Source organism: Condylura cristata, unplaced genomic scaffold (genome assembly GCF_000260355.1).
Source record: "Condylura cristata isolate star-nosed mole 26May11 unplaced genomic scaffold, ConCri1.0 scaffold00016, whole genome shotgun sequence".
Taxonomy (NCBI): Eukaryota; Metazoa; Chordata; class Mammalia; order Eulipotyphla; family Talpidae; genus Condylura; species Condylura cristata.
In genome coordinates, this window is record NW_004567117.1 from 32,653,645 (window position 1) to 32,672,820 (window position 19,176).

At 38.7% G+C, this 19,176-nt stretch overlaps 1 protein-coding gene across 1 annotated transcript; it reads right to left on the bottom strand.

The window, feature by feature from the left end:
- Nucleotides 1–142: 142 nt before the first annotated feature.
- Nucleotides 143–19,076, bottom strand: MEX3C (mex-3 RNA binding family member C). The gene is made up of 2 exons (XM_004683910.2): nt 18,617–19,076; nt 143–3,171 (listed from the first exon to the last, which is right to left on the bottom strand). Exons 1-2 carry the CDS (start codon nt 18,786–18,788, stop codon nt 1,946–1,948), a joined length of 1,398 nt encoding a protein of 465 aa, XP_004683967.1. The 5' UTR covers nt 18,789–19,076; the 3' UTR covers nt 143–1,945.
- Between the last annotated feature and the right edge of the window lie 100 nt (nt 19,077–19,176).

Genomic DNA, 19,176 nt, shown 5'->3' on the forward strand with positions numbered 1-19,176 from the left:
CTCACAGTCACTGCAAGCGACACAGGCAGCCAAGGCAGCTAGTGGGAAGGGGAAACTAAAAATACATTTTAATTAAATTCTGGCCAAATGCTATCTTCCAGTCAAAACTAGTGATTATATGAAAAACATCAAGGAGAATACATTCAAGTTAATGGAAACAAGTCTTTATTAAGTAACTTTTAATATCAGAAAAATAAAACTCTTATAATTCTCTTTACAGCAAATATATAATATCAGTGCTTTGGCCATCTTAAGTTAAAGGCCCTTTATCATAAAATATATGGTTTTAAACTTTACTCAAATTGAATTTATAATCCCTATGACTTCCCTACATATACATAACAAAAGAGTGTAGTAAAATTAGCAAATACTAAACTATATTGATAATTTATCATTCTTAGTTTGTGGTTTTAGAAACAGTACACGCACCTAATATGTCGATTCCTTGGCTTATCAGCTGCAGTGTACAATGCAACAGAATACAAAACACATGCTTGGTGAACGTTCGTTCGTTCATATCTACAAGACGGCAGCTAAAGATTAGGTTTCAATACTGACATTTAAACTATCCTACAAGCAATTAGCATTACATCATAATATGCCATCAAGGCAACTTTTTTATACTGAAAAAATCAAAATAAAAACCGTTATTTGTAAACTTTTATACGAAATGTAACTCTTCAAGTGGAAATAAAAAATAAAATTTGTCTATTTACTATTCAATACACATAGGATTTCAACTTTCGTTATACTGAGAAAAAAAGCTCTTTTGTGTTGGGAAAATAACATTTCAAAAATAATTAGTAGAAAAACCCACAAGTATTAATGTTTTGTCCTTTCAATGCCAGCATGGATTTGGGAACATACTGAGGATGAGAGCAGACCCCCACAGGTGAAATGTAAAAGTGTGTATTAAAGAAATTTTTCCTTTTGATTGGAAATAGTTTTGAAATGAAGTAAACTGATTGGAGGTTGTCACAGCTGCTTTTATGAATGATACTCAGGGCATTATTACCCTCTTCCCCTCCCCTACCCCTAAATTACTAAAAATAAAAATATATTTATAATGTGCAAGACAAATATGGATTGAACATAAAATGTTTCACATTTTGATCTGTAGTCTAGAAATTAACTTGATCAGACTAATGAATGGAATGTTCGCATCCTTAATTATTAGCCAATATTGGTGCACCCTATAGCCAGTCCTGAAATGGAAAATACCCAGGTGCCATTTCCACATCCATGGAGGGACTCTGTGGGTAGGAACCCACAGCCAACACAAGTGCATTCCTGATCCACTGATCATACAAGCCTTGAGCACTCTGGGTGAGATGAAGGTCAATGTAGCAGTTTTTGTCCCAAATTGTAACCAGTGATCAAGTAAACTGCCATGGCCCTACTATTACCGAGAAGTAATCACAATGCATTAAAAAGTTAACTTGCAATCCTGCAGAATTAGGCATAAGTTGTTGTAAAATAAAAAACAAACAAACCTGTTTTGTCAAAACTGGCAGTGTAAAGAAGGCAGCACTGGAAGTGTCTGAATCATCTGTAATGCCAAGTACCCTCCATAAACTCTTAATGGGGTTAGGCTTAGGGACCCACTGTTTTAAAATCTTAGACATAAACTTTCTCATAGGCTCACGTGAGCTATGATTATCTCTACTAGCTGAGTTGAATGTCAGCTCTAGCAATTCTCACACATGCTATGTCTCTGGGTCTACAGGATAATATTTATCATTCAAACCAACTAATAGACAAGAGACCACTTAGGTTTAGTGTTACCATAGCAGCCTTTTATAAGTTTACTAACAACTTTAGCCTAATCCCAATAAAGCCTGATAACAGTCATAAGAATTCATTAGGAAGTTTACTGGGGGGTACCATTATACCCATGCCTTTACGAGTCCATATAGAGATATAGTATTTATGTATATATATATAGTTAAGAGTGAATTTGGATTGCCTGAGTAACAGCTGTCTGGCAAACTGGACATGATGGCGTTCTCTTTTCACAGATCTTGTTGGCACATTCCATGCAGAAGAGGTTGTGGCCACATGGAACTAGGGCAGCAATAACTTCATTCTCAAAGCAAATCACACAGTCGTGCTTTCGTCTTGATTCTGGAGGTGAGCTAGAGGTGGAACCACCATTGGAAGAGGAGTAACTATTGGTACCGTTAGAAAAAGCAGGGATGTATACTGGAAGGCCAACGTGGTTGCCTGTACTAGGTGGGTCGCTCCTAACCCTCCGAGCAAGTGGGTGGTCAATGCTCTCAGGAAATGTAGGAGACAGACGAGGAGTAGATGGCTGACTTCCTCTACGCTGAGTCTTCATGTTACCAGAAGGGTCACTCCCAAAGCCAGAGAGTGGGTTGACTGGTTCAAATGGAGTCCAGATCGTTTGAGCGGATGTTGGTAGAGAGTCAAAGGCAGGAGAATCAACTGCAAGATCTTCTGAGCCTACAGATGGTAGTGTGTCTCCAAACCAAAAGTTTCCTGTGCTAAATGGGCTTGTTGGACTAAAGTCAGCCAGCCTGTTGCTTCCAAAGTAGGAATCTGTAGAACCACTTCCCAAAGAGCTGGAACTATCATTTCGATAATTAGATATCATTCTTGCGCGGCTAGGAGGAACTGGATTGGAGGAGAGCCATGCAGAGCCAAGGGTGCCACCCTCAAAGCTTACATCAGTGCCATTGTAATGGAAATCATTCTCTTCGTTGAGCTCAATATAGTTTCCTGTACGCATGGCAATATGCATTTCTATTTCTTCTCGTGCTCTGTCAACATTTTCGGGCATCCCTGTCACTTCAAAGACAGGCTCTTTATCTCTGCTTGGAGTTACTATGTATGTGTGGGTCTGCTGCTGAATTCTTTTAATAGTTGCTCCTTTGGGTCCAACCACTAATCCTACCACACGATAGGGGACCCTAACTTGAACGGTGGTTTGACCGGGCAGATTAGGACTGCATGACAACCCTCCGAGGGCAGGGCCGTTTTTGTTTCGAGATGCACGGATCATGGAGAAGTGCTCAGCAGCTGAGAGGATTTCTCTTTTGGCCATGGCAACATCTTCTTTTCGTCCCGTGACAACAAAAATGGGCTCTTCACCACGAACAGGGGTCTTGATGTATGTGTTTGTCTTGGCTCTCAGTGCTTTAATTTTACAACCTGTTAAAAAGAAAATATTCCATAAGAATCAGCATCTACTTCAACAATATAAAGACAAATCTCAGCACTCCCATCATGTTAATTGCCTGCTTATGAGTAGTTTTTTGTTTGCTTGCTGTTTTTAATTCTTAAAAAAAAAAAAAAAAACAAAAAACTATCACTAGACATTGATAGAGATTTCCTGAATGCTCCTAAATCCTCTTTTCTCTAGTGGTGTTTATTTGGAGAGGTGGCGCCTCAACTCAGAAGTCAGGCTTATCAATTTCCTTTCACTTGTTATTAGTCACTGCAAATGAGGCATGATGCACGTGACCTCTACTGTCAATGAGTGACTTTTAGAACACTGATATTTACTATTTATATTTGTGGTGATGGAAAGAAGAACTATTAATTTTTTTGGAGACATTTAATATCTATTCTGTCACTTAGTCTGTATAATGACCCTCATAATACTCCTTTTAATTAATTGCTAAGGAAATTGTACAATCTGTCCAAGTTCACACAGCTACTAAGTAGCAGCATCAGAGTTAAACCTAGTTTGACTTTGGAATCTGTGATCTTTCTGTTAACCTAACAACCTCAAGTTTTGTACGATACGACCGACTATACCACAGAATTTCGTTCACTGACTTCTACTTGTCCTATCATTTAAACTTAGATTTTTCTTTCCTTTGGTATCAACGAATAAATGTGGGTGAGACAAGTATAAAAGTGTGGGGTAAAAATATTAACAGAATGATTTTGTGTTCACTAGAGTTCTTGCTAAATTCAAAAGAAACACAGGACACTATATGAAATACAGGCTCTGGATGTGTTATTCAAGGAGGACTACTATGATGGGCAGACCCACCCATTCTGAAAAGTTTTGGTCCCAAATCCTAAGTATATTTAACTTAAAACTAATAAGATGTATGTGCATAACTATTCCTAATTTTCAACTTTAATCAACTTTTTGGGAATAATTACTCATTACCATTGTCAACTGTGTAAGGTGAGAGGTTTTCATCTCTAACTTGAAATGTCAAATATATAAATTAAGGCATAAAACTCTAGGGCTATACTTTTCAAAGATCTTAACATGAAGCTTGTGCCGGAATAAATTTGTTCTTCAAAACAAAGACAGCTAGGTGTGGTTGGAGATATACATGACATTTTGGGAAGGTCTTTTTCTTAATCTTTTCCCATTTTTGGCTCACAGTTTATAATGTGCAAAACTATACCTATCATTTCTAACCTGAGGAACTGCAATAGCCACGCCCCACAGGTCTCGTTGCCTTCAGTCTTGCCTCACTTCAATCCATTCTATTTCACCTTGGTCAGACACTGCTTTTTAAAGACAGCACAGATCAAATGATCACTTCTTTGCAGCAAGTGCTTAACGGTTCCCTTTTACCACAAGGATAATAAGATCTAAACAATACAGCACACAAAGCTCCTCTGTCCCTAATCACCTTTCTCTACCTCTTTACTAATATCCGTTCCCCTCCTTACTTCCTGAACTTTGCAGTCTGCTCCTACCATATTAAATTCCTATCTGAGCTCCCTTGCTTCCATGATTATAATTTTCACTCTTTACTCCCAGTTCTGCTTGTTTAATTCCTACTAGTCCTTCAGATTTTACTCAGTTGCTTCGCCCTCTATGAAGTTTCTTCTCTCTCAGGGCTGCTTTATGCACCCTTTTCTAAGTATTCTCAGAGCACTGGGTGACTGACCATACGTATACCATGGGTGGTCATGAAATAATGAGTCTTTCTTGTAAGAACGCTTGGCACCTTTCTAATGGACACTGTGTGGCATTTAAGTAACTTTATGCCTAGTTTTTAAAGAGTCTCATACTGCATATGGCCCTATATCTGTTATCACATATTCAACACATCTTTACTCAACCTACTACTGAACTTTTGGATCTTAACCACAATTGAAGATCCTGTTCCCCTTTCCAATAAGCTGTAAAATTTATAAGGAAGTGGTTGCACTCTCCCTGCTGAACCAATCACGAAGATATGTTTAGTGCCAGGTCTACTTTAACCTGAAGGCTACAAATACAGTGATGGACGGTGTGAGTGGGTCCTAAGAGAAAAATTCCAAAGAAAACACTTCAAGTACAGAGGCGGGATGAGATATAAAAAGGGCCACTAGAAGGTAGTTTGAGGGCTATCTAAAATTAATTGACAATGAATGGAATTTATGCTATTGTAAAATATGAAGTTGTTGCCATCAAAGTGCTAATAGTTTACATCTATAATGAACTACAAAAACATACCGATAATGTAACTTTTGAGTACAGGAAATGCAGTGAGTTGGAACACCGTAACAATAAAGGACCAACTTTTGAGCCCAGATCTCCTCCAAGACAGGGAAGTAAGAGAGGCTCATCCTGCCTCTCCTTAGTGTGTTTAGGTTTTTGCAGATCAGAGGAAAAAATGTAATGGAGAAAGAGCAAAGTCAATCCTTCTTAAGTCACTGCTAATAAAAACAGAAGCATTTCTCCTCTCCTAAATTTTTTAAGGTCCTAAAACACAGTAACATACATGTAGATTAGGATGACAGGAAACCTCATCAATTGTGATACTATTCCCAGAGAACATATCCTGAGTTTCAAACAAGCAGTTTGAATGGGATGTGTGTGTGTGCGCGTGTATTGGGGGAGCGAGGGGAGGAGATTTTGGTGACACAAACTAAAGGGAAAAAAAAGTTTCACTGTTTTGCAGGTGGAAGATGGCAAATGCTTCCTGGGGAGTATTTTATAGTTTTATTTGAAAATCCAAAGGCATTTTCTAAAGGCATGAAAAAGTTTATAAATTGAATGACAAAAACTCACAAGTCATAAAAAGCACTGATAAATTAGACTGCACTTATAAAAACACTGGCATATGACCGAAGTTACCTAAAACAAGATTTTAAAAAATTATTTAAAACTTCACATAACAAATGGCTAATTTCTTTTACATGTACACACACACACACACACACACACACAACAAATCAAAACCCAACAGTAAAACCACTCACAGAAATGAAATCTACAAATGACGCTCAACATATTTTCATGGGAATTACAAAAAAAACCTGAAAGCAGAATTAGTATAAGGAAAATGACATCATATTTCTTGTGAGTATAATCGGCTCTCTTTGGAGGGAAAGCTTATAATACCTATCAAAGTTACAACTGCAAGTGTATCTATAATTCTGCCCCTTTAATCCCGCTCACAGAAGTGATTCTTTAAAAATGCTTTTGCACAGGTGCAAAATGACCTCTGTATTATATTATTTATACGACAGTGAGGCTGAACAGCTATGTAATGAAATGCTATGCAGTCATAAAATTGTTGGTTTAGGAGCACAGGACAGAAGGAAGACATTTACATTGTTTACTCCCTTGTTTATTCACTTCTGACCTATACAAATCAGTTTTTCAAAGAAACATGATTAAAGTAAGGAAACTTAAAAAATATAAATGATTATTTTATGAGCTGTAGTGTGTCAACTGACTTGGCTAGTACTGAAATTACTGTAAATTGTATGGAGAGCAGGGTAAATGATTTCAAAAACTTTAAGCTGAAAATTCCAAGCTCTGAGGATTTGTACTTATTTTCTAACAAATAAGTACCAACATACTGGCAAGCTGTGTTCAAGGTAGCCTATGGACAGAGGCCTATACCAAACAGAAGGTTAAGAACTAGGACATTACTAATAATTTTCAATTTTATTTTGATTTGGTTGTAAACTCCCAAATTATTTCCCCTGTAGCATACCATTTCCTGTTTCTACGCTGGTGTGGCTACCTGCATTTGCTCTTTAGCTGCAGTCAGATTTCTGATCCTCTCACTCTGGCATAGCAGTTATGTTTTATTTCTCCCCTCTAGGGAGAGCGTCTCCCTCCAGCTGCTTTAGTAATTAACAGGGACCAGTTCTGTTACTGGAGGATAGTTGAAAGACTTGAGAAAGTATCTTCAATGTTTTCTCAAATATGGATTGCACTATCAATATAATGGGTTGCAATCAGCATTTAAAGAAGGGGTACTAATGTGCTCCAACTGTCTCAGTGAAAAGTACAATGGGCAGTAATGTAAAGTTCTTCGAGGGGGGTTTGGAAAGGGAAGGGTAGAGAGGGAATATCACAGACATATATTTAAAACCACTAAATTTGACCATCTTTAAGGGTATTTTATAGTTACATAAACATGTGGACAGATGTACTTAAAAACAACAGAACCAGATACTGCATTATGGTCTGCAATATAGAGGTAATTAATATCTAAATTCATCAAAAAATAGGGAGATTATCCAGATTATTTGGACAGAACTGACCTTATCACAACTCCTCTACTGAAGTTTTTTCCCCCGTTCTCAAAAGTAGGGGAAAAGGGGGAGAGGGAGAGGATGGGGGGGGGGGGGAGAAGAGAGATGCTCTGGTTAGTGAGGAAGAAGGCAAATAATCCTGTGGTGAATTGTCTATGGAGATCTCATGGCCAGAAACTGCAGATGGCTTCTAGGAACCAAGAGCCAGAAGGAAAATGGAGGCCTCTATCCCACAGCTTAAAAAAACATTCTTCCAATAACCAGGCAGCCTGTCTGAGAACTGCAGTGCCAGTCAAGACCTTGATTTTAGCCCAAGAATGGAGAATCCAGTCACACCCCCTACTACCCTGTCTTATGACCTAGAGATATGTAGATAATACATTATTGTTTTAAAACCACTAAACTAATGTTAATTCGTTATGCAGCAACAGAAAACTATTCAAGTTCTTAGAGATTCTGCAAAGGCCCTGCAATGAATGCTCTAAAAGCAGAGGCTAAAATGTTTGGTGTCTATACTATATTCATATTCTGACACGCTGGAGGCTCTCCACCAAAATTAAACAGTTACTTTCAACACATAGTCCTGTATTAAGGAATTACTGTAAATATGGACTTGCCATTAATTCACTGTAAGTCCAGGTTTCTCCTGGTTTTTAATTTTGTAATACCTGCTTTAGTTTTGTATTGCTGCCATAATGGGCAATCGCACAGTTAAGGACACAAACTTTTATTTTGTATTTCTGTAGGTCAGAAGTCTAACAGGTTTAAGTCAGAGTGTTGGCAGGGCTGTGTTCCTTTCTGAGGAGGACCTACTTCCTTGTTCACTCTGGTTATTAGTAGAATTTCATTGTCTAAGGTCATAGAACTAAGTGCCCTGTTTCCTTTGGCTGTTAGTTGAGGGCTATTCCATGCTTTTTAGGCTTCACATTTCTTGGTTTATGTAACCCCTTTCCTCTATCTTCAGATAGAATAGTTAAATGGGTCCACCCAGATGATCTCAGACAACTTCACTTCCTAAGGCCCCTAACTTTTGCCAAGTGAGGCAATACAGTCACAAATTTCCAGGCGATTAGGGTGAAGACATCTTCAGAGAGGGGTTTATTCTGCTGACCACAGTGCCATTTTCCTTCTCCAATTATTTCCCCTTTCTTCCATGTCTTTGGCTTTTGAACCAAGAGAAGTATGTGACTCATGAAAATTTAAAATCCAAACCATGGATTGTTTAGAAACCCAAAGCTCATGTCAATGGTGAGATCAAAAGGATCAGGAAATGTTTGGGGAATCACAGGCTCTGGGATTGTGTTAAGAGACAGAGCTAAAAATAAAATAGGTTTAAAAAAAAATACAGAAGATAAAGTTTTATGTTGAGAGGTAAACAGTGTGGCTGGGGAAACTCAAGTAAAAACTGACTTCCACTTACTTTAGGGCTTTGCATGACTATGCCTAGTTAAGCTGCTCCTTTTCTACATCAAGAACATTTTCCAGTTATGAAGGAAAGCATCACCCTAGAGCTTGATCTCACCCATTCAAATATTTAAATTGCCTGTAAAGATACTCGTGCTAATTTCAGGTGATAATAAAGAAACTATCATAATTTCTGCTCACAAGGAGTTCTGAGTCTAAAAGGAAATAGTTGCATTAAATGAAAACAGACATACAAAGGTGTGGTGCATTGAAAAGGACATGTCTTCACAGTGCTTATAGTAGGTGGAAAAAGCATCTGAACTTACCTGGAAGAGAGTGTTTCTGCCTTGTGGGAAGGGGAGCAAAGGGACAGCAAATGCCAACACAGTGAATCAAGCGAAAACATGATGGCATTTAGGGCACAACACCTGGCTTTAAGCAACTGAGAAGTAGAATGGTTGGGAAGACGGACAGCTTCCATGGGGGGGGGGGGGGGGAGGGGGTTCAGTAACTTATTTTGCTTTTATTTCTTGACCAAACCCCTCTTCTCCTAGGAAATAGGCACCTCTTCTTCTTTCTGGTCTAATAAGCACTTGGGACAATGAGATGCTTCCACATGTCACATACCATCTGTCTTTGTCCTACCTCAAGGAAAGGCAGGTTGAGCAAATGGCTGGGAACACACCATCACCAATCAGCTACTTGAGTTCTAACAGGTCCTTCATTTTTTCCTTTATAGGGGAGGGGAAATTATGATTACAGGTACTTCTCTCATTTGGTTTTTGCAAGGACTAAATTAAATAATGTATTAAAAGTACTGATCACAATTCCTGTTATTTTGTAAATGCCCAATAAAGGGTAGCTTTTGAAAACTAAGTAAGCCTACTCTCTAACTATGTATTTTACAAGTGACTGAACCAATTATCTGGGTGACTGGGCTTAGCTTTGAAATTATAAAAATTTGTAACACACTTTTCTGTTTCTCAGGCTCTCCTAGATATATTCTCACTTAATCATTGTAATAGATTGTGAAATGGAGGCTTAGAAAGAGCATAACTACATTTGCTCAATATCTCCTAGCTAGAAAGTCAGGTTTCAAACCCAAGTTGTCTTAATTTGACATTCACTATACTATTTTTGTCTAAAAGCAAATTTCTTGTTTCAAAATTTGTAAGAATGGGGGGGTCATATTAATGATTTTACATAGATTAGACAATAGAATAGATTAGACAAGAGTATTAAACTGTTTACAAGGAAACAGTTTCAGGATTATTTTCCAAAGGCTGATAAGTGATAATTAACTGAGTCCCCCCAAAGAAGATTTCTCATGCTCATAATTTAATCCAAAATTGAAAGAAATCATTTAGATTAGCAATGCAGTATATCCTTAAATGCATAATATAAAAATATTAGCTTTCCCGGGCCCTCCCTGGGAAACAGGGAGGTGCAACAGGTTAAAGTGCAGCACTATGAAGCTCTCCATAGCCACTGCAGCACAAGTTCGATCCCTTGCCAGGGAGGTGACTCATATGGCATGGCAGACCTCTCCTGACCCACCTGCTACTCCCCTCGGCACTGTATTTCAATGCATCTGCCTGTTCTGATCCCCACTCTGCCTCTGGTAAATCCTCTCACTTCCTGCACCTCTGACCTGTACTTCAGTTCTGTATTCATAAATAAATCTTTTTAAAAATTCATTAAAAAAAATTAGTTTTCCCTTTTCATGTCCAAGTCTATTAACTCCTACAATTGCATTTTCTAAACTTTTGTTAAAAATACTGTCTTACTTTAGGTATCACAAACACTTTAAATAGCTTCATTTATGATTTTAGTTTTGCTTATCAGTATTCATACAGGCATCAAATACCTCAAATCACTTAAAAAAAAAAATCACTTAAAAAAAAAAAAACCACAAAAAAAAACCCCCAAAACTTCAAACTCAAGACTGATTGGCTCCTTTTTGGAGTTAGGAATAAAGTGGGAAGAAAACCCCACTTACTAAATTAAAGAAACAATAAATAACGCAAGTTTTCAATCTAACAATTCAGTTCAATAAAAGAAATACCACTTGGTTTTTAGGTATGTTAAAGACAGAAAAGATGCAAAGACAACTAAGATTCAATTCTGGTCTCACTGACTTATGTCAATTTCAAACACCAATATTTTGGTGTCTACACATATGGTACAGATAATCATCTGTCATTTTCTTTTATTGTTAGTCGTGGTGCTCAAGTCTTCTCTATGCTGAATTTTCTTGTTCTACCCCTTATGGAGATTTGAAGTCTCCTAATGTATGAGACCCTGAAACTTACACAGGCCAGTTCTTTCTGTAGATCTGTTTTCTTACCTGCATTTAGAAATAGAATCAAAAACAACATTTAAATGTTTGATTATTATAAGAAAATCAAATTAATTAATTTTCCATGGCCAGTTAAAGGCTGAGTATTTATTTCCTAGTGCTAAAATGTGTATTTAGACTGCGAAAGCATGTTAAGAAGATAGAAACTTTATGAAACTAGGAGGGATTTATGTTACAGTCAGTCTACCTGCAATTTGAAACATTATTTTTACATGACTATATAGGGACTTTTTTTAGTTAAAAATCAGATATGTGAGCTGCAAGAGTTCCTCCAAATCCCTATGTTATATATAACACAAATGGAGGCAAGACTTGTCCTGTTAAGACTAGTCACTCCCAGATACACTGTTCTTATTTTCCTCACTGAATCTTAAGAGTTCAGAAGAATCTCCTGCACATCTAAGGTATTTTAAAAGGTTAAACTAAATCTAACTCTCCCTTTCTATTTCACTTTATTTAGACAAGAGTTTAAAAAAAAATCAATAAGCTATATTTGAGTTTTCACTAAGAAATAGGTTGAACAATTTTCCTAAATGGGGACTTTAAAATCAGGTTCTTCCCCGTTAGAGGATGCTAATAGAAACTTCAGAATTACCTGTTTGGTAACCTCACATACTGGATTCAGATTCATTTGTGAACGATTTCCTTCCAGTCTAGTTTAGCTCTTCACCAGGAAATACATTTCAAAAGTTCTGATTTTATAAACTTCAAGACATACTATAAACATAAAAGCTTATAATTTATATAATTTAGCTAGCGGTATATCCTAGGAAAAATGTACTAAAATACAGCTACTGGTTTCAACTAGCACTTTAAGATTGTATGCTAGTACAATCTAAACTTTACCTAACTTCATATATAATTTATTATCTCTGTACCTTCAGTTGTACAATGAATTTGTAGTAATGGCAGCTTCTCAATCTTGATCTTCACAACAACTGGGAGGAGGGACTGAAAACAACAAATAGATGCGTGTCCTCCCCCAACCCCTCCACCCAAGAGGAACTGAGACTCAATGAGAATAAATAATTTGTACAGGGTTACAGGCAGCAAATGGTGTGAAATAAGGTTTTTTGTTTTTTTTTTTTAAACCTGATTTCTCTGAGTCTTTTTTTTTTTTTAAACAGATTATTTATTTATGCATACAGAACTGGGGCACAGGCCAGAGGTGCAGGGGTGGTGAGAGGATTCACCAGAGACGAGAGTGGGGTGAGCAGAACAGACCGATGTACCAAAGTACACTGCTGAGGGGAGCAGCGGGCAGGTCAGGAGAGGTCTGCTGTGCCATGTGGGTCAGCTCCAGGTTGGGGATCGAACTTCTGCTGCAGTGGCTGTGACAGCCCCACAGTGCTGTGCTTTAAGCTGCTGCGCCACCAGGGAGGGCCCGAAATTAGATTTTTAAGCAAAGCTTTCTGATTCCCAGTTAAAACTTCCTTTTCCACAGTATACTACAGTAGAAAGGTAAAAGAAGACAAAGGGGAAAGGAGAATGGTACAGAGAAGGGGGACAGTGATAAAGTTCAGCTCAAAATGCAAGTATTTTTACACATTAGTGTAGTTACCTGGAACTAAGCCCTACAACTACCTTTTACATTCTTCAATTACATCTGGACTTTTCATTAGAGAATTCTGTGCTTTTTAAATTATTATTTGTGTATTATTAATAACTGCATATTATTTTAATAATATTTCATGATGAAACTGCATAAACCAGGTTTCCCTGCATACAATGAATTGTAGTTTCTGCTTACTGGACAAGACAACAAAACATACTCACATATATTGTCTTTAAATTCCAAGCACTGGCGTGAAAGAGGTTACACAGTGTTACTTATTCTCAAAACTATTCATGGAAAAAAGATTTAAAATATCCAAATGGCATTAGGACATGCATACTTTAAAGTTTTATATAAATGAGCTTGGCTATTCTAACATCAGAAAATTATTTTAAAGGTTTAAATACCAGATTTAATCTTTATACATTATCATATGATACCTAATGGTAGCCCAGGAAAAAAACTAAAAGAAAAACCACAAATTATGGTCTGTAAGTCATTTGTGAAGCATTAAGGTACAGTTTAATAAAAACATAACACTTTAAAAAATCACCTGAAAGGTCAATGGGAGTTTAAAATAGATTATCTGTAACTGAATTAGAGCTTCCTAAAGGAGTTTTAACTGCAAAGACACTTACTTAGTATTTTATGAACATTAGTATTATTTTTTTCATTTTGAGTTCAACTTTAAATTACAAAATCTACATGGCAGAAATTACATTTAAAAATGTAACATAGATTGGAAATCACTGTGGTCATCGCCAGGGCTGTTCACTAATACTCAACTCACTAATACTCAACTCACTCCTTGTGGAGTGGTTGTAATGCACTTTCATGCCAGATGTGTGGCCAGATGACCTGCTCTGATTAATGAGGAATGAACAGATGTGATAACTATTACTACTGGTATAGCATTTAGAGATTGGCATGTGCAATGCCACCATCACTCACTCCTCCAGCAAAGGGAAAGACCAGTCAACACCTGAGGTGGTGGCTGCTCCATCTGCCCCCATCCCCACGTGACTAAACAGAGCAGAGTCCTTTGATGTTTGAAAATTAATTTTAGATTTAACTTAACAAAAGTGACATGTCTATCTAGTAGTTTCATGTATGTCTATTTTCCCCATAATTTGGAGGCTCTAAAAATACTATACCTTATACCAGCTGCAGAAAAATACTCTGAAGTCTATGGCATTTAAGTGATTTGTTCAAGATCACAAAGTGAGTTACTGGCAGAGTAACCAGAATTCAGGAATTTCAATTTACGACTGCTGGCTCTTTGCAACATATTATGGTTGAGCAGAGGTAGTTAAAGACAATTTGTTAAAGACAGTTTACAATAAGTATTATTAATTTAAAATAAACATTCTAAGACATTTTTGTATTCAACTTAAGGCAAAAATTGTTCAATTTGTATAGATACCAAATGCATTAAAAATGAATCAGTAATCCAATAAGCATTTCATAACTAAATGCTACCTTTCCTAGAAAATTTGATCTACCTAGAATTCTAACCCACAAACATGGCTGGAAATTTTTCTAAATAGAAATCTTAACAGTAATTAACAGTTCTCAAATACTTGCTTCCCCTGATACTTTTTAGGCTGTTAACCAGGAGGTAGAAAATACAACCCTTTCTTCCCTAGCCAATCAGAATAGTTCATTATCTGAATAAGGCAAGAAGAAAAGGCAGGAGATTCTCTACCCATTTACAAACAATTATAATAACTGAGACTTTCCTTTTGATCCCCTATTAATACAGGCAAATATCAACTAAATTCAAAAGTTAAAACCCTAGAAAAGTTACAATATGCAATTTAAGTTGGTAGTATATAATAAATTAACTTTGACAAAGTAACAGACACCGACCTACAATATCAGAATAACCTGTGTATTAGACATCAAATTTTAATTAATTTGTACCATAAAGATATTTTAAGTTATGCTTACTAGAAATACAATAAAACTCTGATGCTTACGGCAGAAATTACCCAAAATATTATTAACCTTCCTGAGCAGTATGCTTCAACAATAAAGCAGTAGAGTGTAAAGAACTTTTATCTGTCGTACAAACTGGCCTAAATCCAAGTTTTACTAGGTGAGCATGTCACGTCCTAGAACCTTGGTTTCTACATCTATAAAATATGGATAACCACCTAGCAGGGTTAATGCATGTAACATCGTATCTGGCAAAGAGAAGATTCAATGATTCTCCCGCCTTCAACACTATAAAAGGAAAAAACTGCACTTTTGCATTATTCTGAAAGTTTTCCCTCTAGTGACATGAGTATTTTTTCTTTGAATGGAGAAATTATATACAGCATAAATTTCACTTTACACCTGGACAAACATGCTTACAACACCTTTTTTCAGTTCTGTTAAAACTTCTGTATTGTTGGTCTCACCTTAAGAAACTGGGTAGTACCCAGGACACATTTAGGACAAATTGCAATAATGTAATATGTTTTAAACATGACAACTGCAAAACTACAGGGAATGAGGAGACAAAGTAGGTCAAGAAAGAAGAAAAACATTTCCAGAAGAGTTTGGTTCAGTGACAGGCAAAACGTGAGTGCAAGATTTAAAAAAATAATTTGTTTCCATTTTTATCTTAAAAATATATCAGCAAATATATTATTCATACATAACACTCACAAATACCATTAAAAGCTGGAGGTTTTCTAGACTATGAAGGTGGGAACACACACCATTGATTAAAGTCACCAATGAAAACAGGTCAACACATACACCAAAATAGGGATATAAAGCAATGTTTTATGAGTCTTGAAAACAAGTGATTTTAGAACAGTTGATAATGATAACTTAGGAAGATGGGCATAGCTCTTTAATCCACTTGATACAATGACTGTACAAATTGGAGAAAAGTCTGTTGAGTCACATTAAAACTGTTACCACTGTGAATGTCTTGTTGGTACTACATTTCAAAAAACTGTCTCGATTTACTTTTTTACTGTAAAACTTTCAAAACTGTCAATAAGTTTCACGGTCTTACTGGTTTCAAAGTTTTACGCTATTAGGTTGTTAGTTTCTGAGTTTGACAGTATTACTGGTTTCAAAGTAGGATGCAAAAGTGAAAAAACAAGGCCCATCTAACATTTGCAAATGACCATATGCTACTGGGGAGTATGAATATGAGGTCAACATTCTGCCAACTTTCATCACTATCAAAATCAGTGGTTTGTTGTTTTTTGAAAGACACTGAAACCAGAGGCAATCTATGAGCTGCTGTCTATATGACTCAGAATTCCATTTGTCCTACTCTGCTTTCAGAACCAGAGTCATAAATGTCTCCATCTGTGACATAATTATTCCTAAAACCAATTAAGAGATGTCGAACAGAAAATTATTAACTTCAGGTACTGAACAAAATGGCAGGAATTTGCAAGGATGAAAATATAGCTCACCTGAAACAAACTAAATGATTTTGCCCTCTTTTACTCACTTAAGGAGTAAGGTACTCCCCTCCCATGGGGAAATTTCACACTGTGAATACAAGTGTTAGAAGTTGTCTACTTTCTTTGTAGGAGTGGGGGAAATACAGGCTTTATTACTGTTGGCTAAGGGCTCAATGATCCACTACTTGAATGGCTCAGGATAGGAAAAGGGCAAGAATTTCTGCAAGTAAGATAAGATAGCGGATGATGACATTTTTAACAGTATTGTCAACGCTGGGACAATATTAAGGGGAAAAGGAATAGTCAGCAATTTGTCTCAATGCCCTAAGCCATAAATAGAGCCACATTTCTTAACTAGTAAGCAAAGCCTGAAAAAGAAAAATTAAGACTTATCTCATTAGCTGCAATTTAATAGATACAAAATTAAGACTTGGAATGAAGTCAGTTTACTTAATAACGAACTTGTAGAAAGATAAAAGTATGCAATTAATAGTCTTTAAAAGGTAAAAATATAGAGAACAAAAGTTTAATATGCAAAACGTTACTCTGTCCTTCAGTCAAACTAGCAAACAGTGCTCTTTGTCTTACTAAACTGTCACCAAAGTCACACTGAAGCAACTTGTGCAGAGATGGTAGCAGCCTGCCTTCCACCTTCCGGGTCAGAGAATACACCCTTTTCCAGTCCTTTCTCACCACTCCCCTTTACAGATCCTGAGTATCAAAACTCCCAAACTTTCCAGTGAAACCTCTAGAGATTATTCCTCCACACCTTCCCTCCCGTTGTTCCTCAGTCTTCCATCTCCATGTGCTAAATCTTACCCATTCTCCAAGGCCATTCAGGGCTAATTTTCTCCTAGGTACAACTTTTGTTTGTCATACTATTATTAGTGCTATTGCACTATTTACTAGGCTGATAGCTTCTTCAGGGCAGCAAGTGAATTAATCTCACATTCCAAATTCAATGCCTGACAAAACAAAAGCTTGCCACACCTAGAAATTCCTCGATGTTCTTAAATGAGTGATCAACTATTCTGGATTTATAAATTGAGAAGTCATAATTTTACCCTATGTTGGTGAAAAGTGCTTACTCTTGGATTATTATTCTGAGTATTGCAAGGAAGGCGTGCGAAACTTATTTACCAAACAAACTATAGGAATAAATTCTCAATTGTAGGGCACCAGCTTCCAACGGTCCCTTTCATGTACCACTCATCCGGCAGTCTGGAATAAGCTAGCTCCTCTATCCAGATTTCAATGAATTTTTATTAAAATCCTAGAGGTAAGAAATGAGCCAACTCTGATATTTGAAACTACCATTCCCACAGACCTCTTATTTATGTGTACTTTAGACCAACTGGGAAAGATGAGATCATTTAATAAGCAGGAGCGCCATCATTTCTCTTTATCTGACCCCAACAATGCTCCCATCTAACCGTAGAGAGAACACACCAACCTTTCTAAACCACACCGTAATAAGCTTGCTGCAGGTGTATTTGCCGCTTTAATACAGGGGGGAAGCTCCTTAAAGACGACAGGACCTTCCCTAAAAATGTCGGATAGAGGTACTCTGGGCATCCCCTTCCCCCACCTCCACACATCTACTCCTGGAATCTGAGACATAGGTCCTTTGTCTGAACAATGTGGGAGGAGTCTGTCTGCAGTACTGGTGGTGCAGGCGAGTGAAGAAGAGAATTCACCGAGAACTGTATAAACGCATAAAGTTCCTTAACTCTATTCCCCGGCTGTCCAATTTTCCTTCATCGACTACACTCAAGTATTCTAAAAGATGGCCAGTGTGCCTTGTCGACAGTTAAGACGTATCAAAAGGAATACAGGAAGCTCAAGCTCAATAGCGAGGTGGGCTGCTCTTCAGAGCTAAGTTTCTGAATAGCGGAGGGGCGGCGGTTGGTGCTGGCGGCAGCGGTAAGGTCCACCAGGACCACCCCCTTTACAAAGAACTCTTTCGCCGAGATTCCATTTCTTCGTAGAACAAACAGTCTTAAGGAAGCTAAGCACTTTTACAAGACAGTGTGCAAACTTGCAACCCCAAAGCCCTGGGAGCACAACACCGATCCACAACCGACCCGTCCTTTTACCACCTCGCTAAGGTTCTTGGTGCCACGCCAAGACGGTGTTCCACGAATACAGCCCTAGTAACGCGAACACCGCCGAGAAGGGTGGCTCGAGAAACTTAACGCCTTTTATTATGCAAAACGAGCGGAACCCCGTGGAATTCTGCAAGGTGACCCATCTTCTCGGGGCCACAACTCTCGGCACCTCCCAGACCCCTCGATCTAAGGACTGAGGGGACTCGCCCAGCTGGTTTCTCTTTTGCCCGGAGCTCGCTTCTTTCGTCTCCCCACCCACGCCCCAGGCCATGCCCAGCTGGACCCACCCTCCCACACTCACCCTGGCGACCGACAATCTCGGCGACATGCTCGGAGCTGGGCACCGGGACGCACTCGGTGGTGTTGACGCTCTTCCTCCGGAGCAGAGCCGCCTGCTCCCCGTTCAGGGCCGCCGCCGCCGCCGCCCCGCAGCCGCCGGGGCCGTAGGCGTGGGACAGCATCGCCGCCATCATGCCCTGGGCATCGTCCCCTCCGTAGAGCACCCCCGCCGCCGCCTCCCGGGCATCGAAGCCGCCGGCGGTGGGCAGCAGCACCGAGCCCAGGGGCCCGCCCGAGAGCTGCTGGGTCTGGGAGGCGGCGGCCGCCGGCGGCGACAGCAGCAGCAGAGACGACCGGTCCTCCTCCTCCTCCAGCTCCTCCTCCTCCAGCAGGTCTCCGTCCAGCTCCGCTTCCTCCCCCTCCTCCTCGTCCTCCTCCAGCTCCAGCTCGGCTGCCTCCGGGACCCCGGGCCGGCCGGGCGGCGCCCACCGTGCGCCTAGTCACAAGCACGCACTTGGGTGAGGGCCCAAGCCGTGGGCGTCCCCCCCCCCCCCCCCCCCCCCCGCTCGGCCCCCCAGAGTG